Source organism: Anoplophora glabripennis, unplaced genomic scaffold (assembly GCF_000390285.2).
Source record: "Anoplophora glabripennis isolate ALB-LARVAE unplaced genomic scaffold, Agla_2.0 scaffold223, whole genome shotgun sequence".
Taxonomy (NCBI): Eukaryota; Metazoa; Arthropoda; class Insecta; order Coleoptera; family Cerambycidae; genus Anoplophora; species Anoplophora glabripennis.
Window position 1 is genome coordinate 228,644 of NW_019416365.1, and position 22,793 is coordinate 251,436.

At 33.3% G+C, this 22,793-nt stretch overlaps 4 protein-coding genes across 4 annotated transcripts; 3 read left to right on the forward strand and 1 right to left on the reverse strand.

Moving 5' to 3' along the window:
- The first annotated feature begins 1,905 nt into the window (after nt 1–1,905).
- Nucleotides 1,906–3,423, forward strand: LOC108906944. Its single transcript, XM_018710393.1, has one exon. It carries the CDS (start codon nt 1,906–1,908, stop codon nt 3,421–3,423), a length of 1,518 nt encoding a protein of 505 aa, XP_018565909.1.
- A 648-nt stretch (nt 3,424–4,071) lies between these two features.
- Nucleotides 4,072–5,657, forward strand: LOC108906945. The gene has a single exon (XM_018710394.1). It carries the CDS (start codon nt 4,073–4,075, stop codon nt 5,600–5,602), a length of 1,530 nt encoding a protein of 509 aa, XP_018565910.1. The 5' UTR covers nt 4,072; the 3' UTR covers nt 5,603–5,657.
- Nucleotides 5,658–5,938: 281 nt separating this feature from the next.
- LOC108906946 lies at nt 5,939–13,142 on the forward strand. Its single transcript, XM_018710395.2, has 2 exons — nt 5,939–5,997; nt 11,541–13,142. The coding sequence occupies exon 2, from the start codon at nt 11,563–11,565 to the stop codon at nt 13,105–13,107; it is 1,545 nt and encodes a 514-aa protein (XP_018565911.1). The 5' UTR covers nt 5,939–5,997; nt 11,541–11,562; the 3' UTR covers nt 13,108–13,142.
- Nucleotides 13,143–15,953: 2,811 nt separating this feature from the next.
- Nucleotides 15,954–17,065, reverse strand: LOC108906947 (putative gustatory receptor 2a). Its single transcript, XM_018710397.1, has 2 exons — nt 16,442–17,065; nt 15,954–16,229 (listed from the first exon to the last, which is right to left on the reverse strand). Exons 1-2 carry the CDS (start codon nt 17,063–17,065, stop codon nt 15,954–15,956), a joined length of 900 nt encoding a protein of 299 aa, XP_018565913.1.
- Between the last annotated feature and the right edge of the window lie 5,728 nt (nt 17,066–22,793).

Consider the following 22,793-nt stretch of genomic DNA (forward strand, 5'->3'; position numbering starts at 1 on the left):
TTGTATTTAAATTCAATATTCAATATGTTGTACTTATTTTTACTGTGTAGAGCTAACTCAACTACAGGATGTGGTTTCCTATAATTCTATCTTGTCAGATTTCACTTAAAGGTATTATAAAATAAAAAATAGCTTTAAAGTTTCACAAATATGGATATATTACAAATTTCAAATGCAACTTTATAATTGACTTTTCATATTTAATCTAAATAATATAATTACATTAAATTCCCCCTTTTTATCAATAATAACTATGTCATGATTTGAGATTTTGATGAAATTCTTATTTTTCGTAGTAGCATATGCGGTTATTTCGAAATTTGTGCGATAATATTTGGCCAAATAGATCGTTAGACAACTTACAATAATTCTCTTTGTTGTAAAGCTGGTTTCATGCTCGAACTCTGGATAGATGATGTGTCCTGCTGGTCACATGGATCGCTACATCATTGTCTAGAAACTTGTACTTGACTTCTAAACACTCTGCTGCCACCACTTCACTACACTTTATGATTTTACCAATTTTGATTTATTTCATAATAATTTTTACTTGTTCAAATTTTAGTGTCGAACTTTAGGATCACTACTCGTTATGATTAAAATTGTTATGGATTTCAGCCATGTATGAACATTGATTGTTTATGGCATTTGACATTACTCGAGGTGAAACAAATGAAATGTTACCATGGATATGTCAACCTGAACTTTTGAGAATTTTTATTTTTAAAATACTGACTTTTTGTACACGTGTTGTAATCTGCATGATCTTTACATATTTGGATTGTATTAATTTTTCTGAATTTTTTGATACCCGAAACTTCTTTTTACGTTAACTTTCAAACCCTCAACAAATTTTACTCAATTTTGGAAATTTTGGCTAAATTAGGTTATATAGCTTAATTTTCTGACTGTAGGTCTATTCACTGTCTTTAACATTAACCCTTTTCCACTTTTCTAACAGTATTTTCCCTGTTTATGAAATTTAACTATTGAAATGTTTTAGGTTTATGGATTCATAGAAAACTTTTAAAGATTACACACAAATTTGAACTTGAGTTGGAATCTCAATACAGTATATGATGTTAAAAAGGTCTTATACACAACTATACAAACTATTTTGTAGTTCTACAACACTTTTATATTTACAATTTTACAAGTTCTGACGATACATAGATCTGTCATTTTGAAACACGCTATATGAAACTATAACAATGTTTAATTCCACAAATAAATTCTTATTGTGGGTATGCTATATTTTAGTTTTATACAAGATTTATTGCGTGTTTCTCGTTTATGTCCTTTTCCATCTGTCGATCAACTTTCAAAATTTGAATTTTTTTAAATTAGCTTAAACCCTAGTGTACTAGTTGAAATCTAACGTTCTTTACAATGGTTTTTAACTTTTTTATATTGCATGAGTGCATTTTATCAACCATTTAAGGTATAAATTAATTTTTAATCATAATTTTAACAGTTTTTTTAATCGTTTTATTGAACGGTTTTGTCTTACATTACTACAAACTTATTCAACACTTAAATCTATTCTTCATTTTAATCTTTTCTGTGTTCCATATCCCAGTTTTCTCTATATTAAGTAAATATTCAAATTTATTTAAAAAATTTACATTTTCGTCCTTTCTTCTCTATGTTTTATGTTATCATAAGAACAAATCATAACAACATATTTACTTGTATTTGCTACAAATATTTTTATTTTGCAATAGACGATAAGGAATATGGTTTAGATTAGACTGTATATAGGTATATAAAACTATAAGCGCACTAGTCCATTCAGTTGATATTTTCTGGTGTCTGAAATCCATTTTTTAATAGCATTTTTGAATAAAAATTATAAAAAAGATTTTAAAACATTGTATTGTTGTAGGACTGCATTACTTAAAAAAAATGCGAACTTTCGGCATCAGCCCAAACAGTGCAAGCGTCGTTCTACAAATAGACGCAGGAATAATCCCTCGTAGTCAAATTCCCTTCGAAGTATACAATATCGGCAGAACTCCTGTATATGCAGAAACTATCTACGGAACGAAAATATCATGGCTTGGTTCTGTATCCCATGCGGATGTCCTACCCGGTGAAACAAAGGTGTTGCCAAATCAGGGAAGATCATATTACGTGTTGGGATTGAAAATACACAATAAGACAAATGTCCGAGCGATAATCTCGATCGATCAATCATATCCGGCCGTATCAAGTCATGATGACGGTGGCATCGACATGAATTACAGTGATATCCTGAAGAGTTTGGTTGCTGCTGGCGTGAAGTTCACTCCAACAGTAGGAAGCACCTTGTCTGATTTGGTGAAAACCTTCTGGCCAGAAAATAAACCCAGTATATGGCAGCAAATCAAAGACAAAGTGTCAACTTTAATAGATTCCAGAATACTGCAAACTGTCAATGGGATTCTCAGCGGCGACATTAGGCATTACAAGGAGAGGATTAGCGTTCTTATGTCAAAATTGGACGAAGGACAGAATTCTGCTTCTCACTACATGAACATCGCCGAGGATTTGGTAGGTTTTGAGAATAAGTTCTCTTTCGACTCTGGACAATCCGATTATAAGCAAGTAAACGTCTACCTATTGCCCTTGTATTCTACTCTAGTGTTGATGAAGGTAAAATACTACGTTTATGGTTTAAGAAATGCACAAAAAATAGGACTCACTCAGGATAACTTGGCGGATTTGAGAAGATTTACAACAAGACTTATTAAAGGCGAACAAGGTGTTAACAACTACATCAATGCCATGTATAAGGAAAGAGTGGACAACGCTTATGCGACGACGAAACCATCAGTAGTCTATGACACAATGATGTCTGTGCGCACCTTCATAGCAGTTAACGGCTTGGAATACATTCCTGTGTGGAACAGTCTTGTTGAGAAGCAAACCGATGACAATGTATACAACGACGCCATATCTTACTCTGGTCTGTATGGTAGTTTGAGTACGCAACTGAACAAAGAAGCCATCCCCGAGGTCTTATCCCAGCCCTTAACTCCTCACCTGGTAAACGGGAGGAGGAATAAATTGGTATCTGTTGAAGTTTACATCTGGCGTATTAATAACGGAGCTGGGGTTCCAAAAATTGGAGGATTAAAGTTGGTTTTTGAAAACAACGACACTTACACTATGGGCACTACCTCTTGGGAGGTCAGTAAGGTTGATTTTAAAGGGGCAATTTTGAATAGATTGATGGTGACGGGGTACGGAGCTTTAGATCGATTGACTTTCTATTTTTCGGATGGAAGACAAATCACGGTGGGAACTGATGATTCCAGAAGTTCTACTACGTTTGAGTTGGAAGGTCACCACATCGTTTCAATGATTTTGACTAGTGATGATTCCATTCTTGGAGGCCAAGCGCAAAATATAGCCGTGTCTTACCAGCCGAATGGCAGTTAGACACTTCAGATTATAAATATGTTGCAAGTCTATGAGAAAGTAATTCTAATAAAAAAATGTAAAATAATTATAATATATACATAGTAAAGCATTCCATTAAGTTTTTTAATAAAATTCCTTTTCCAGAATTAACTCATTAATAATAATTCACTAATAATTAATAAACATAAAAACATGGGCATTTCAAAATTGCCGTGACTTAAACGCTTAAAAAAACAAAATATAGACTCCATGTAAGAAGCTTAAAAAATAAGGCATATATTTTTATATAAATTTCATGTATCGTTCAAAAATCTGAAGTGTAATCGGAAATAATATATTGTTATTTCCTGCAAAGGAAGTTGGCAGATAAGGAAACATATTTATTAGAGAGAATGCCTGTAAGGTGCGTAATGTCTTCAAACATTTACTCATGTAATTTTATTTAACATTTGTCAATTAATTTATATAAACAAATTAAAGAAATCTTATTTGCTGCTTAAAAGAAATAGAAAAAAGGTAGTGAAATACCGAACCATATATATTAAGTGCCATTCTGTTATAAGATTTGATTTTACTAAGGTAATTGTGCTTTAATGTCTGATTTGTGTCTACCAAGCATTTATTACTTTTTAGGTAATCCAAAGTATATTCATTCGGTACAATCAAGATGTCCTTTGATTCGCAACATGGATGCAATGCAAATATATTTACCGTTGATCCCAAAAGTGAAGTTAGTGTCTTAAAATATGACTGTGGAGCAACTGCTGGAAGCTATAAAGTTTACAATATAGGTCGTATGGAAGTATACGCCGAATTAGAATATATATCTAAAATTATTTATGAAGGCCTAGTAAAATCAGGAGAATGCAAGATTTTTCGCAACGGAGAACATAACGCCCTCAGGATAAGAATTTACAACGGAAATAGTATCAGAGGCATTGTACAGTGTTCAAGATTATGTGAAGACTTAAAAATGGCTCATAACAAGGAACCAGGACTCCTTGATAAAGATCATAATGTGAAATTGTGGTCTGTTTTATCGGTAGGTGTTAAACATATACCGTACATCCAAGAAAAATTCAAAGGTTTGCTAGAGGCTTTTTGGCCTGCCAATGAATTAAACATTTGGGAGAAAATTTTGCAGAAGCTTCAGCCACTAGTTGGAAAAGAAACACTGGAAAAAATATCCACGATTCTTAGTGTCCGCGTCAAAACTATAGGAGATAAAGTGAGAGCCCTTTCAGAAGATTTGGAGAAGGGAAGACGACCTGTTAAGCTTTATAATGACGTCATACACGAACTATCAGGGTTTGAGAAGGATCTAATAGTCAGCGATAAGAAAAATAACATGTTTCTCCTTCCTTTATTTGCACAGACTGTTTTGATGAAAACAATGATTTACGCGATAGGAATAACCGCGAAAGAGGAAATGGATTTGTCTGCTAACGACCTCACTCGGATAAAACATTATTTTGACAACACAGTTAGAGGGGAAAGTGGTGCTTCGGAATATATTAACAACATGCTTGTAGAGCGGCTTGAAAATGCTTACGACACTGCTTACCCTGAGGAATTATACGATTCTATGATGAACGTTAGAAGTTACATAGGCGTCCATGGGATGGAATTGGTCAGGATATGGGACAGCATATACGGTAATCCATTCATCGGTGACAAGATCTATAATGATGTTATTTCTTATTCTAACTTCTTCGGTAGACAGACTCCCAATCTGATCAAAGAGGCTACGTCCCTGAAAATGTTTCCACCACTGACCCCCTTCTTTATAGGTTTTACTCGAGTGTACTTGGTCTCGATAGATATGTATATTTGGCGCAGAGCTTCTTCCTCCTCTCCAAAAATAGGAGGGATGAAACTCGATTTCGGAAATAACACCACTTATACAATGGGAACTGTAACCGGAGAAACTGAGAAAGTAGATTTTAAAGAAGCTTACATCACCAAGTTACAAGTAACTGGAAACGGTGCTGTTGATTCTTGTAAATTCTTCTTTAGCGATGGGAGGCAGCTAACATTTGGAACTATTGAGAAAGATTCCGAAGAGAAAACTTTTGAACTGAAGGGGCATCTGATTATGTCACTATTTTTGTGTAGTGATAACTTCAGTACAGGTGGCCAAGCAGCTAATATTGCCGTGTCGTACCGTTTAATTAGTGACCGGAGTAGAAGAAAATAACTCGTTCGTTTATATTAAAGATATGTAAAAAATATGGAAGTACACAAAGTTTGTTATGAAGCATTTAAATTTGGTTTTAAAATTAATTTTATAAAAAAATTTAGGAATTTAAGGAATTTATATTCTGATAAATCTACAGTGACACGAATTTATAGCAATTAAAAAATCCATTGTCTTACACCACCTGTTTCCTGTTTTCATAATGGCATTTTTGGTTGATTAACCATCACTACTGACCAGCACTAATAAACTACCTAAACAAATATGTTTTTGAAACACCTGTGGCTACAAAACCATAAACATATTTTGGTAAGGGTAAAAGTATCATGTCTGTGCGAAAGGAAGAACGCTGTATTATGTATTAAAAAAAAAGTTTAGTTGGAACTCGAACAGAGGTAAGTGAATATTTGTTTATATCTCTTTATTAGAATACTCGTATACTAATTTATTGTTAAGATATGAAAAATGGTGTTTAGTATTTAATTCAGTGTATTTTATTTCATTAATCTTTTAGATTGTTCTATTCAATTTAATACAAAATATTTCAATAATTAGGTATAAAGGAGGTATAAAGAGAGGTAAGGGTCCTAATCCTCTTTTAATGGTTGATTTTGTCCTTAATTAAGACTATAAATTCCTGTAGATATTATCATATACTTTTGCAGCTCAATACAAGCAAATATTAATTTAATTTATTTAATCCACTACCTGCCCTCCACTAGCGTGTAATAGAGGATTACTCTGTGATAAATTGTTGAACATAACTAGTGGCCGCATTTAGGTACAGAGAATGGATATTATAGGGAAAATGTGCACAACATTATTTTTTATAGTGAAAGTTCATTCTTCTGCTTTTGTACGAAATAAACTTTTTAATTAATTTTTCATTAAGGTAAGTATTTTTCGCACCGTTGATTTTTCAAGTGCTGTTTAAGTCCAATTTAAACATTCACTATCTGTTAAAAAATACACAAGAAACAACACGTAGGTAACAAGATTTACAGATTTAGAGGCGAATTACGAGTAATAAATGAGACAATATGTAGACATACGTATAGAGACCTGCGAATAAGATAATATGTACGAGTATTAAGAAAAACAACTGAATATCAATTTAAAAATATAGGTAACTGAAAAACGATTTTTTTTTGATAAACTATATTTTTTTATTACTTCCGGTTTATTCGGAAATTTATTTCGCCAGTACTTATTTTTGACTAAACTCGTGTATTGTTGTTGCATCAGATGGTAGGTACTTTTAGTAGTAGTAATAATAGTAAGTAGAGTTCAATTTAATCATTTTAAAGGGTTGATACACCATTAAAATGTGTCGGAATTTTTTAACCCGTTGGCGAACTTAAAAAATTATTGCTTTATTTTATGGGGAATTTAATTCTAAAACTTTTCTTACTATTGTTAGTTTTCAAAGAACTTTCTCGTTTTCAGAAAAACACGAATAACTAATAGCTGTATTATTTAAAATCATCGAAAATTCAAAAGATGGCTATGAAATGCACATACATTCATTAGGAATAATCAGCAGTTATTGGATGGACTTCAATTTTCGATGAAGAATAAATTTATGCCTGAAAGAAAACGGTGATCATTTTGATCAATTTCTATCACTTATCAGTGCAAGTTGTATGTTATTTCTCTTGTTTAAGTTGTTTTTTATTAAATTATTCTTATTCCAACTGTTTTTCTTGATCGTCAAGTTTGATGTTTAAATTTATAGGCAACTTTTGAATTTTCGATGATTTTAAATAATACAGCTACAACACATATAGTTATTCGTGTTTTTGTTGAAAACGACAAAGATTTTTGAAAACTAACATCTAACTTAAATTGAATTCTACTTACTGTCAATTGATGCTGATGCTCTTGGTACACTCACACCGTGTACCAAATTTGGTTTTTCTGAATTCAAGTAAACTTCTGCAAAAAATTAAGGGAGCAAAAAATTTTTTCGAATTTTTAGTGATTTTTCAGAATGCTGTATCTCAGTTAAAAATGATCGTATGAAGGTTTTAAAAAAAGCATTTTAAAGCACCGAATGTATAGTTTCCATCTGGAAAGAAATCTTTCTTAGCTCAACATTTTTAGGAGCGACAGTCATCCCGAAATTCTAATAAATAATCCTAAAAATTTTGTTTTTCAATTTTTTGCGTTTTTTTCTCGGTCCACGGGCTTGGAAAAATTTTTTACACAAAAATCATGATATGGACTTGATAACCTGTTCATTCAGCTTTAATTTCTTTTTTTTAATTTTTCTCTACGTTAATTTGACCTGGAGATATTCGACTACGAATACAAAAGCATCCTTTTGGTTTAACCATCGATATCTCATCAACTTATGATCAGACAGAAAATTGACGGGCAGTTTCGTAATCTCGAATAAATTTCCTACAAGGCTATGTAGCGTTCTGGGATGAAAAAAAATTTTCTTTCATCCTCGACATTAACTTGAAAAAAGTGAAAAAAGTGACTTTTTAACTTGTTTTGCTAAGTCGACCGCATCTTTGCTAATATCGATGGAGAGTCTAATGCTTGTACGAATTTTTAGTCCTCGATGTACCCCCAAAAGCTCCGTAAATTGGCAGATCGATCTATCGAACGGTTTTTCCGGACCGCTTAATCAAAATTTCAGAAAAATTTAAAGGAGCAAAATTTACATTTCTGAGGACCCTGTAACGTTCGTAAAAATGAAAAATTCGATTTTTTTCAATTCTTTCACAATTGGGCATTTTTTGCTCATTGAATTTGAAAAAAAAAATTCCGATTTTTGAAAAAAAAAACTTTTTTTAATTTTTGAAAATTTTTTGAAAATTTCCTCTTCTTTATTTTTTAACAACTCAAGGTAAAAATATTGAGGCATTTTTGAAGCGATGTACTCTTTCCGTACCGTAATTTCCTTTATTTTGAATTAACGAAATTGATTAAAAGTTGATACCCCCAATATTGGTGGCTATCAAGTCCATATCATGATTTTTTTGTAAAAATTTTTTCCAAGTACGTGGACCGAGAAAAAAAACGCAAAAAATTGAAAAAAAAATTTTTTAATCTTATTTCTTAGAATTTCGCGATGACTGTCGCTCCTAAAAATTTTGAGCTAAGAAATTTGGAAACTAGACATTCGACGCTTTAAAATGCTTTTTTAAAACCTTGATACGATCATTTTTAACTGAGATACAGCATTCTGAAAAATCAATAAAAATTCGAAAAATTTTTTTGCTCCCTTAAATTTTTGCAGAAGTTTATAACTGAGATATTGATTTTTTTTTAATTTGAAACCCTACTATCAAGGCCTATAACTACTCAGGAGTGCAGCTTAGTATAAAGATAATTTGCATTAAATTACCATATTTTGGGTTTCTCTATATGCCTCTGCTCTGTATAGTATGTCACATTTTTGATATTTTATAAGCTAAATAATAAACAAAATAAAATTTTCATGTTTGTGACAGGCAGTTTCATAATTTGGCAAAGATTATATAAAAAATATTAAAAATTCTAATCAGTGAAACTAAAATATAGAAAGTTAATCAATAATAAATACCGATGAAATTAATTTTCAGTCAAACGAGAAGTTGAACAAATAAATGACTGAACCAGGATATGAAATGTTTCTATGTTCTCTTCTTTGAATTATTTTTCTTGAATATTTTGTTCCATTTTAATTAGTGGAGTAAAAAATGTGCATTATTTCGGAATAATTAACAAAGCCTTGGATTTTCATAAAACCTTTTGCAATCGCCTTGAAATGACTTACAGAAAAAAGTTATAAACTTATATTTGTACGCTAATTATTATTTAATTGTTTAAACAATAAAAAATGGTTTTTCAGATTATTTTAAATAAATCAAAAAATTTCAAATCAATTTTGATACTATATAGACTATATGGGTTTTATAGGTGACTGAATAAGAATATAATGTTAAAAAATAAAAATTCAAAATGACTGATCCAATATGGCCGACTTTTTTAAACAATTTATTAAAAAATTACAATTTTCAAAGCAATTTTAATCAAATTGATTTTATAGGGGTTTTCGAAGTCGCTGAACAAGAATATTACATCAGAAAATAAAAAATCAAAATGGCTGATCTAATATGGCCGACTTTTAAAAAAAATGTATTTAAAAATTACAAATTTCAAAGTAAATTTGCTTAAATTGACATTATAGGGGTTTCTGAGGTCTCTGAACGAGAATATTATATCAGAAAATGAAAATTCAAAATTGCTGATCCAATATGGCCGACTTTTTTAAACAATTTATTTAAAAATTACATTTTCAAAGCAATTTTACTCAAATTGATATTTCTAGGATTTTTCAGATCATTGAACAAATATAAAATGAAATCAACTCTTTAAATTTTAAAGAAATTTGGGTATGATGTTTAGGGTTCTGCAAAAAGTCAATACATGGGATTCTTAATTAACAAATTTATTAAATATGAAAAAGTATTTGCATATTAAAAATAGAAATATAAAAAAATAACAATATTCAATTTTCATTCTCTTGAATCATTGTAAGTTCTGGCAATTGGTCTGATTCTCGTTCTTCTTCGAAAAGTGCTTGGTAATTAAGACAATAAGTTCCGGAACAATTAGAGCATTCTATATACCATGCTATGGTCTCTCTATCCCTTTCTAATATTCAACAATATAATTCTCGAATCACAAGAATGAATTACATTACCAGATAAACTTCTACTACATAATTTCATCGCGAAAAAATATAGGTAAAACTGAATCTCGCGACAATTTATTGAAAAACCGTATTTTTTCGTGTTTTATACAATATTATAGTAATCAAAAATTTTCTTTTTCGTTGATTATACTTTTTTTAAGATCATAGTTTGAAAATATATTGGTTAAACAAGAAAAAATTTTTTTTAAGTTTATTAACGTTTATTTAAAAACAAATTTCATGGTTTTATAACAAAAAAATTTTGTTTTGGTTTAAATTTTATTATAATTCAACGTTTTAAATAAAACAAAATGGACAATCTTAAAGTACAGTTCACAAGCTTCAATAAAGCTCCTGTAAAGTTGCAATATCATATTTTGAACAAAAGTTATTAGACTTTGAAACGTGACCTAAAAAATCAAATTTACCTTTTTTAAAATTATTAAATATTTCGAGCGTTGTATTTTTCGAATTAAAAATTTGATATTTTTTTCATATCACTCACTATTTTAAATGCTATTTCAAAAGTGATCTCCGAAAGTTTTAGATTTTTATCTTAAAAATTAAAAAAATGGAAGATCGTTAATTAATTTTGAAGAACATTCTATTGTTACGTCTGTTACGTCGTAACATTTATTTTTATTTATAAACTATATGCATTTTTATTTACCTAAATAATTAAGCAGTAAAGAAATTAGTCCAAGAAAATCCTGAATCCAAAACATAATTACATTTTTAAATTGAGGGATAATTGAAGGGTCCGAGTTTATCCAAGTACAATTTATAACCCTATTAATATATTAGAATACATTTATTTTATTGATACAATTAAGAGGATTAGGATTTGGAATTTCTTGGACCGTACCGAATCACCGGTCATCAACACTTAATGATAATTTAACCTAGGGCAGTGTAAAAACCAACGATTGTGTTCAAAATAAGTACTTACTTACGATCTTCCTTAGAAAGTGGTCACTAAGTAAAAGTTACCCGATCTGCTAATTTTTCCGAAGTCAAAATCTTATTTTACTCCACTGAATACCTTAATAGTAAAGAAGCAAATCGCAATAGAAAAATGTTTATAAACGACCCTGCACCTTACATCATCTATAACATTTGCTAAAAATATTTAAAAATACAGTTTGTACTATTTTTGGAATACTAGACTTCAACAATACTATTTACAAAATTTACAAAATACAGAAAATTTCTATGATAATAAAACAGCCTAAAATTTTATTTTTTTAGTTCCACCTACCGTCCTTCAAAGATGGATGAAAAACAAACCGATGGAAATAATGCTTCCATATTTGCTGTAGAACCTAAAGACTATGTCATTCCATTGGAATTGGATGTGAAACATACCCCCTTGACGCACGATAATTACAAGGTTTACAATATTGGACGTGCTGAGGTATACGTTGAATTACTGCAAGGAACGTGCAGTAAATGGCAAAAAATTATCGACGAAATTACTATTAAGCCGGGGCAAACAGTAATATTTGACAATGTGGGAAGTATGTTTAGAGTGTCTGGATTAAAAATTTCTAATAAAACTGACCTACGAGCAGTGGTCTATTGTGTACATGCCGATTGTAACTTTCGAGGGTTAGAACTAAATGTACCAAGTAAGATTGACAGAGATTACAGGGAAACGTATTCTATAGGCGTTAGATATATTCCATACGTCAGTAAAAAATACCAAGGATTGTATGATGTGTTTTGGCCGTCGAATAAATTGAATGTATGGGAGCAAATTTTGTTAAAATTACAGCCGCTACTGAAGAACGAAGTACTTCAAACCATATCTGTCACCGTTAAGGAACTTATGAAAAATATTCAACAGAAATTACATACTCTTTCAATAGTTTTTGATAAAGGACTGCCTATTTTTGATATTTATATGGAAATTACAGAAGACTTGCGCGAATTTGAGAAAAGAGTAATCAAACAAAATTGTCATATTAAGTGCAACACATCCAACATGCTTCTACTACCTTTATTTTCTAATTTTACTCTGTTTAAGACAACCTTTTACACGTTAGGCATTATAACTTCTTCAGATATTGGATTTTCTCCTAATGATATATCCCAAATCGAAAATTATCTTAAGGCAACTAAGGAAGCAACCAAATACATAACTAGTTTATTAGATAACTGTTTAGATGATGTTTATGGCAACTCATTTCAAGAAAATTTGTACAACTCCATGATGAACGTTCGCAGTTACATTAATATCCACGGCACCGAATATACGAGGACATGGGATAGCATGGTACGAAGTCCATATACAGGCGGAAATGTTTTTTACGATGTGATTTCTTATTCCAATTTCTTTGGCAGGCAGACTCCAAACCTTATCAGAGAAGCTACTGTCAAGGAAATGTACCCGCCATTAACCCCATATTATCTGGGATTTATTTATAATTACCTGACTTCCATTGAAGTGCATTTATGGGTAAATCGTTCATTTCCAGACTTATCAAAAATCGGTGGCATGAACCTTGTTTTCGCTGACCATTCTAGCTATTTTATGGGAACCAAGACTGAACTAATAGAGCGAGTAGATTTTATGGAAGCTTATATTACCAAGCTGCAAGTTACTGGAACTGGCGCGATTGACTCTTGTACTTTCCACATGAGCGATGGGAGGGCGCTGTTTTTTGGAACGAGAGAAAACGATTCAGAAGAGGAAACTTTCGAACTGAAGGACCATCGAATTGTTTCTATATTTTTATCCAGCGACGACGACTCTCTTGAGGGGCAAGCTGCGAATATCGCTGTTTCTTATCGTTTAAACAGTATATGGGAATGAATAACTGATTATCACTTATCGGAGAGCTATTTTAATTAAATAACTTGTACATTGTATATACTAATTTATATGTTTAATATTTCATAATATAAATTATTAAATTATTTTTTTTTACAAATATGAATTTGTATTTTATTTTTTAGTAATTCAGTGTTAGTGGTAAATTGGTTAGACACTGGGTGTTTCTCATAAGAACGACACAGTGTGAGTGTACCAAGAGCATTAACCGACAGTAAGTAGAGTTTAATTGAAGCATTTTATATTATATAATGTGACAAAATTTTTTAACCCATTGGCGGACTTAAAAACTTATTACTTTATTTTATGGTGAATTTAATTCTAAAACTTTTCTTACTCTTGTTAGTTTTCAAAAAACTTTGTTGTTTTCAACAAAGACACGAATAACTAATAATACGTTTTGTAGCTGTTATTTAAAATCATCGAAAAGTTCAAGTATACACGAGATATTGTACATGCAACTGCTCTGTGTCGGTTCATATGTGCAACGCCCTCTACTATACAGGGTGTCTCACGGTGACGGCCCATTAGAATTATTTCAGAGACTATTACGATTTGAATTTTGAAAATTTGGGATACTGGATTTTCCGACATGCCCTTCTCAACTAAAATAATGGCACACACGTCCGGTTATACAGGAAGTCGCCATCAACTTGCTTATTTTAAATGGAACACCCTATATATTATTGCAATTTTGGATTCTACGTGTTATTTTAGGTGGACTTTTATGAAGTTTCCTTATTCCTAAAATTTACCGTTTTCGAGATATTTAATTTTTTTCAAAAATATGGAGAGAAACAGTGATTAGCTTCAAATCATGTGTATTTTATACTAAGAGAGATAAAGCAACAATATTTATAGGGGGGATAGCTAGACCCCTCAGTTTCCCATTCATACTTTCAAAGTGGCTTACAGGGTGCTAGAAATTTAATGCCTAGTTTAGTTGGCATTGGCAACAAATGGAATTGTTTTTCTATATTCTGATACACAATTTTCCACCAATGAGCAGAATGAAGTTAAGAAGAATTCTAAAAAATCAACTTCATACATAGTAATACACAATTTTAATTATGTATGTTGATAGTAATAACGCAGTAAGATAAAAAAATGACTTAAAACACTCATAAGTGTTCAATATGACCTCCATTAACAGCTAAGCATTTGTGGATTCTAGAGATAACACCATCAGTCACCGCTTTTGCCATTTCAGCTGCGGGCAATTCATGGAACGCTCTTCGTATTCGAGCAATCAAATCCTCTTTTGAAGCAACGGGTGTAGAATAAACTTTGCTTTATTACTCCCCAAACATAAAAATCTAATGGGGTGAGGTCGGGAGGCCTCACTGGTCCTAGTCGTCTTATCCATCTATCTTCAAACATTTCAGTCAGCTGTTGATCGATTTGATTGTGACAGTGAGGTGGAGCCCAGTCTAATTGATATCAGCACTTCTGTAGTTGGTCTAAAGATATATCATCTAGAAAATCTGTCACAACCATTTGCAAAATATTGAGATATCTGTCGGCTTTTAAATTTTCTTTGACAAAAAACATTTACACTAAATTTATTTTGAAAGTTTCTTTCCCGGATAACATGAGGATTTTCAGATGACCACAAATGAGTATTATGTCTATTAAAAATGCCTTCTCTCGTAAATTTTGACTCGTCTGTCCATTTAATATGTTGTAAAAATTGTGGATCTCCTTGGTATCGCTATCAGATTTATTACATTATCTTGATTTGAAGTTATTGGTTTTGGTAAAAATTTTTCTGCACAAATTCGACCATACTTTAGTTGATTTGCTAAAATTCTTAACTTTTTTCTGCTCATTGTGGCAAATTTGGATATGTCTCATTAAAAACTGTACATGTTCTGTTTATAATCTCATTGCAACGTCCGTGAACGAATAATAAATTTATAATATCAGCATTTGAATATGTATTGTTTTCAATTTCTTATAAATACTAAATTAAACTGTTACTGCAAGAGACTAACAACAAATTGACATTTTAGTTGTTTGTTTTGAAGTATTGCTAAAAATTCCACAGCTATCCTCGCAAGAAATTACATGATTTTAGGTGATTACACAAAAAATAGTAGATAACTTAAAAACTAGAAGAGATAGGTGTAGGGATCCTTGATACCGTTCGAAAGAGAATAAAATTGTGTATCAGAATATAGAAAAACATACAGGGTGTTCCATTTAAAAAAACCGATTTATGAAGGTTTGAAGTTAACTAAACTCGGCATTAAATTTCTAGTATCCTGTATGCAATTAAGTCACTTTGAAAGTATGGATGGGAAGCTTAGGAATCTAGTTATCCCTCTATAAATATTGTTGCTTTATCTTTCTTACTATAAAATACACATGGTTTAAAGCTCTCACTCACTGTTTCTCTCCATTTTTGTGAAAAAATTAAATATCTCGCAAAACGGTTAATTTTAGGAATAGGGAAACTGCATAAAAGTCCACTTAAAATAACACGTAAAATCCAAAATTGCAATAATATATAGGGTGTTCCATTTAAAATAAGCAAGTTGATGACGACTTCCGGTATAACCGGAAGTGGCACGTGGACGCCATTACTTTAATTGAGAAGGGCATGTCGGAAAACCCGATATCCAAAATTTTCAAAATTCAAATCGAAGTAGTCTCTGAAATAATTCTAATGGGCCGTCACTGTGAGACACCCTGTATGAAACAATTACATTTACTTCAACAATGTACCCTGCAACAAATGAAGCACAGAAAAAAGTATGAAAATGTGATCAAAAATCTTGTTTTGTTACTAAAAAACTAGCAGTGAGTTGCTCAATGTGAAATAGACGTTACTTGAACTGTAATATGATCACGAGGTAAGTAGCTATTGAGCCAAAGATCATAAACAGCATTGAATAATCCACAGTGAATATACCAGCAGAAAAATGCACTTTTCTTCTACTGATATGCTCTGCCAGCAGTATCAGTTCCTCCTTTATGATTTTCTCTCGAGTGGTTCTCGGACAGGAAGGATAATTCATCAGGATTTTGTAGCTGATTAAAGATGTCCTCCTCGCTTCACTGGCTGTTTTGTCACATGATATCGATAGTATGGCCCCAAAAGCCTAAAAATATTCAAATTTAGAAATTTTGTATATATACATATGCAACTAACAATACTGCGGTGTATCGTTATGTTTGGTTGCAAGTTAATAGTTTCTGTATCAAAATATAAAACAAATATGTGAAAACCAGAAAACAGCACAGAGTATAAAAATTCTAACAAATCCATTTCTTTTAAAAAATGTACATATACATATTGGAAAATTATACTTACAACAAATAAAATCATAAATAAGGACGATGAGATTATGATCAGTACGTCTTTGTCTATTTTAATTTGTTTTACAGAAAAATTGATAAGTCTGTCTGCACAAACGATGATGTTGAGGATAATATTGGAGATTAAGAGGAAAATTTTGAAGCCAAAAATTTCATTAACTAAAAATATCAATTCACTGATCTCCTCGTGCGCCTTGAGAAAAAACATTAGGCCACCTTTTAGGACGTATGTCTTTTTAGACATCTGCCACTGCATCATATGATTCAAGCGTCTGAATAAATAACCAATGCAGGTGGAGTATAGGTATATTTGTATTATTAATATTGAAATAATGATGACATTGATGTACCATAGAATCAAGGGACCTGAAATAATAATGCGCACTGTTATCCAACTTGCATCGAAGATAATGCACCACAGCGCGAAACCTATTATAGCCGCAACTTGACAAGAAAGGAGTTTAGATCTGTATGGTATATTTTTCGATAAAGCTTGGTTCAGACTATCTTCAATAACTCCTATCTGGATATTCAAAATCGTAAGTTCCTTCTTATGCACCACAACTGCTGAAAGTATAGAATAACTGCTCGTCACATCCAATAAAATTTGTGTAGCCATAATTAGTATCTCATGTACATCAGTCCTATGGCCATGTACTGATTTTATTGAAAAAAATAGCGAAATGATTAACGTCAGGCAGAGAAGGATGCTGTATACAGAATTAACCAGTGTTAAACTAGGTTTCTTATATTCTGTAATAGATAATCCTAACAACATTGACAGTTTTTTAATAAACCTGACCACCATGACATTTCTCCACTTTTGAGGAGTGACATATAACGATGTTTCCAGCATTGATGAATTTCTTTCTTTGTCTGCTCTGGATGTACTCAGTTAACAAAGTCATGTACGTTAAACTGCTTGATTAATTTTTAAAAATATTATGTTTATTATACAAACAGAATCAATAAAAATAATCAGCAAATGGAACGGAACGAATAATACTTTTATTATATTAGTAGAACAACAGGGTGGTCAATTGAAAACATCGTGCAATCAGAAAGTTTTACGTCCTTTTCATATTTTTTGAATTGTTACTTACGAGAAACTGTACTATGTATACCATGGAAAAGGCGGACAACACAAAAACATGGGGATATGCTTGTACTCCAAACACCACTTTCAGTTCTAGATTCAGTGTCTGTAAAATAAAGACAACGAGGCAAGCAGTTATTAAGAATATTTGAAATCCGAATGCTTCGCTAACCATGTCTATACAGTCGCACAGGTCTTCTTGTTTTTCGAGGAAAAAAGTCATATCTACTGGCGTAGAGTCTATTTTCCACAGTCCTGTACTGCTGTCCTTTCTAAAAGAGGCCTGCAATACCTTGCTCAAATTCTCGTGCAGGAAACTGAACAGACACCTGATACGTTTTGAGTAGAAGTGGACCTGTGTTATAAATAAAAACCATTGTTTTAATACTTTTATATCATTTAATATACAGGGTGTAACTTTTTTATACGGGGGCAACATTTGACCTTTACAAACACATAGTCGTGAAAACAGAATTTTTAAAACATGTCTTTGCTAATTCTCATACCCCGCCACTGGATAAGCTAGTGTAACCTCAAATAAGGAGCGTGTTAGTCGCAGCACATACACACTTAGGAACTGCGGTATATATTGTTGTGAAATCTCATAATTTAATAAAGAAGAGGCTACTAAAAGTCAAATTTTATTAAAACGCAAATTGTTACACCATCCGCTGCTGTGAAGTACTGCTCTTTGGCGTGTTACTTTTATTGTTTGTCACGAGCTCTATCATCCCACATACAAAAATTTATTCTTTTAAATAAGATAACAGAGTACAGTACCTAACAAATAATCTAACATAAAACTCAAAGATAATAAATAAATAGTGATAAATGGAATACACAAAAATAAGTAAATAATCTATTTGCTTGCCTGATTTTTACAGCATATGACATACTCGAAATTTTGTGGCTAACCGTTGAGTACCAGAGCCTTATTCCATGACATTTCTGATTACAAGTTCCTCATTCTCCGAGTTTGATCCCGTTGTTACAAGTACATCGCTTCTTGCATGCCTATAGACAAATAAACCAGAATCCGCGAGCTACATATTTATATGGCGACCACGGGCCAATCAGCGGCCAGAACGCCGAACAAGCCAAAGGGGGAGGAGCCTAGCTCTACCTCGGCCGAACGCATAAATATCGAGCGCACTCAGTCAGTCAGTCAGTCAGTCTTCTCGAGCTCTAATCTTACCGCGGCAAACGCGCGCATCACTTTTATTCAACTTATAAATTCAACTACTCCACGTTGGTAATCTCACCCAAATTATATCAACACAACTAACAAATTACCAGTGGAAATCTCAAGCGTTACTTTCCGTAACTATTAATAAAGAATTCTCCAAGTTGAACCAGTAAACTTAAACTCAAATTTAACGCCGTAACGCTCAGCATTTAAACAAACTCGTAACCCGCAATCTCAGTTTCGTAAACACAAAAACGTTGAAAGTGCAGGTGCAACAAATAAAAACAGAAATTCTTAACCCACGCTCGAAGCTCAGTAAAGTACAAGTGGTTTATTTCGTGCCGATACCAGATCGACGTTCATTCGTACCTTTGTATTAAAACCAAAAACCAGGTGTTATTATTTCTACGACCTTCCCTACCACCACATCCCAGTGCAGTGCAAAAATCAGAGCAGTGTTCTTGGATAACCTACCCAGCATTCTTCAGGATTACCCAGATCTACTAAGCCATCAAAAGGTAAGTGCCGCATGGTTTTTCTAGTCTCGGGGCTCCTGGAACTAACTAGCAAATTGTGCAATCCAATTACGTCAAAAAATTAAACCATTTCAAGCCAGTAAAATCAGTACTAGTCACGTCATACGTCAATAATCATTTGTTTTTTTTTCTTTTGCATTAATCAAAATAATTCAGTCAACTAGATGCGCTCTAATAATAAAATAAGCATTCACATTCAAGTCTCAACTACGTAAACCTTAGCATTAACATTCAAGTCTCAATTGCGTTAACTCTAACTAAACAAACGTATCCAGGCGTTCCCCAAATCATTATTTCTTTGCATGCACATTCTTTCAAGTGTTAGTGTAGTCGCCCAGTGGACCGGAATTTCGCCGAGCTAACCTCTGACGCCGACCTCCACGTACATACGCACACAACCCTTACATTAGGCAAACCAGACACACACACATTCTATTCTTACAGGTTCTGTCGGATAGACAGATGGCGCCCAGGCAATAAATTTACGAATCAATCAGACATTCATACACTCAAACGCGCGTCGCCTACACTATAATACCATCTCACACACACACATACGTATCCGAAATTCAAAGCTAGCCGGACAAACGGGCGAAAGGACGGTTAGGAACACTCTCATGCTCTCACAACACCCGTTCCGAAGTAAAAAAGAATTATATATATTTTTTTTACAACCGCGTAACCGACCCCCCGTAACATGTCGCCCAACGTACCGGCCTCGAAACAAACGAAGTAAAATATAACGTAAAAACGCGAAAATAGACACAAAATTATCAAGAAACTTGCTCTAAGTGCAGCACGAGTCGAATCTACGACCATAAAAAAAATTTTTTTCTTCAAGTTCTCTATAAACATTTCCTTCACGATGGACCAGACAAAAACCACAAACATTTCTCTAGAAGCACCCATTCTCAGCCCCATATCGAGCAATGAATACCATGATTTCAGACCTACAAATACTATTTTAAGAAATTTTCCTAGTACACCCGAAAACGACAATGCCCCAAATATTTCAGCAAACACTTTACCAACCACAATTACGGCACCTGAACCGACAATTAATGAACAAATCATATCCCAGATCACAAATCAATTCACATACGTTCTCGCGGCAATCACAGATAAATTTGTACAAGCTGGTACGATCAAAACACAACCTTCACACACACTTACGCAGGATTAGACCATGAAGACCCGGAATTCTTCATAGATCATACAAATCTTTATTTTCAAAATTATCGCATCACAGATGACTCGGAAAAATTACACTATGTAGAAAATGTTTTACGAGGTGAGGCCAAAAAATGGTTTGAATTACATAATGATAGCCGTAATACATACGCAAATTTTGAGGTTAGGTTTATAAGACTAACTCGCAAACAAAAATATCCGCAATTACAGTTTCTCTGTATGGAGACCGACAACGAACAGACGAATCGGTTAGCGCCTTTATCGCCAAAAAACGAAGTCAATTTTTACGAATCAATCCACACGCATCCGATGTACAAATAATAAATATTGCTATAGATTTGATGCGACCTTCGCTCAGATCGCGTATCCGAAATTACACGTTTAATAGTCTCGAGGAATTTTCAGAAATCGCCGAACAACTCGAAACAGATATCAGCGCCGAATTCAATGAAATTTCAAACTTCATGAATCGACACACGTACAACCCGCGTATCGCACGTAATGAAACTAGAATCCCGAATAACACACCGAATCCGTCAGTAAACATATGCAACGAGATGCCGCAAAACCATAATAATAATCCAAACCGAAATTCAGTACAAACACATCAAACAAATACCGGGTATACTAGAAATCAAGAAACCAATCAACGCGAAGTTCAATTCCCACGTACACCGTGCAGATATTACTCTGAGTGGCACTTTCACTCACAGTGCGCCAGAAATCCATACCGAAACGCCGAAAACACGAACCAAAATCGCGACGAGCAGAACCAAGACAAGTCAGCGGAACAGTTCCAAAAAACGGACTAAACAGCCGGAACGCAGAGCCGCCGACCCAGTAACGCGTAAACCGCGAACCGACTTAAAACCCAACAATATTCACGATGATGACACCAGATTTAAATTTAGCAGTATTATTCAATGAACCAGAACTCAGCCAGAAAATCGCGAAGCCTTCTGCTGCAATACCCATTCAAAATTTTGACTTAGTGGATCAGACAACACCGCGTATAGAAATAGGAATCGATCAATCCCTAATTAAAGCACTCATAGATACCGGGGCAGCCAAGAATCTCATAAACAAAATATTAACAAAAAATTTTAACGTTCAGCCAGACTCACAAACGTTCTCTGTATTCAGCGGTAGCGAAATTATTTATTCAACGGGTATAGTCTACATCGACGTTCAGATAGGCATGTACACGCGTACTCATAAATTTCATGTCATAACGGACTTGCACGAAGATGTTATTCTAGGCAGAGATTTCCTAAACTCGGAAGGATGTGTCATTGACCACGCTAGAAATTGTATCTACATCGGTAGAGACTATCGGGTAACAAAATATTGGGCTCTAAATCAAAAACTATCACCTCACACTTGCGACGAAGTCAATCTTACAGTTGACCAAATACCAGAACAATATGTAGATGACGTTTTACCAATCTTGCGAGAATTTTCAGACTTATTTCAGGACCAACCTGTACAATACAAAACCGCGACGATCACGCACAAAATCACGCTCAAATCTCCGACCATTATTAATGAAAAACCTTATCCTACGTCACCAGACAAAAAACGTATAATTTACGAACAACTTGAGGAAATGCTCAAACTTGGCGTGGTAGAACCATGTGTCTCGGAATACAGTTCCCCACCAATCATAATCGAACGTCCAAACAAAAAACCGCGATTCTGTATCGACTTTCGTAAACTTAACGCGGTCACTATCGAAGAACCCACCGTATTACCAAAAATAGCAGAAACATTGAAAAACCTCGGTGCGGCAAAATTTTTCACAACACTAGACCTCAAGTCAGGATATTGGCAGATTCCTTTAGACGAGCAATCAAAAGACTTAACCGCTTTCAGCACGCACGACGGCGCCACCTATCGGTTCACCGTATTACCTTTCGGGCTAAAGGGGGCACCAAAAACATTTCAGAACCTAATGACACGGGAAGTATTAACAGGATTCTTACACCACTTTACACTTTGTTATCTTGATGATGTCATAATATTTAGCGATTCCTTAGAAAACCATTTAACTCACCAAAAATTCGTACTCGAAAGGTTCAGAACACACAATCTCCAGATATCAGTCGAAAAATGCATGTTCGCTACAAATAAACTCGATTATTTAGGCTATCACATAGCAGACCGAATCACACAACCTCTTACCAAACACGTAGTCGCGATCGAAAATTTCAATCCTCCGCGCACGAAGCGCCAACTCCAGTCATTTTTAGGAATTTGTAATTGGGTGCGAGAATACGTCCCAAAATTCGCGGAATACGCTCAACCTTTAACTAGACTCTTGCAAAAGGACCAACGGTTC

Excerpts from the sequence above, each read along its gene's own strand:
- LOC108906944 (XM_018710393.1), top strand. The coding sequence starts at position 1,906 with ATGCGAACTTTCGGCATCAGCCCAAACAGTGCAAGCGTCGTTCTACAA.
- LOC108906945 (XM_018710394.1), top strand. The coding sequence starts at position 4,073 with ATGTCCTTTGATTCGCAACATGGATGCAATGCAAATATATTTACCGTT.
- LOC108906946 (XM_018710395.2), top strand. The coding sequence starts at position 11,563 with ATGGATGAAAAACAAACCGATGGAAATAATGCTTCCATATTTGCTGTA.
- LOC108906947 (XM_018710397.1), bottom strand. The coding sequence starts at position 17,065 with ATGGCTACACAAATTTTATTGGATGTGACGAGCAGTTATTCTATACTT. Across the intron at positions 16,230-16,441 it reads TATTTATGATTTTATTTGTT|GCTTTTGGGGCCATACTATC; the intron begins GTAAGTATAATT and ends GAATATTTTTAG.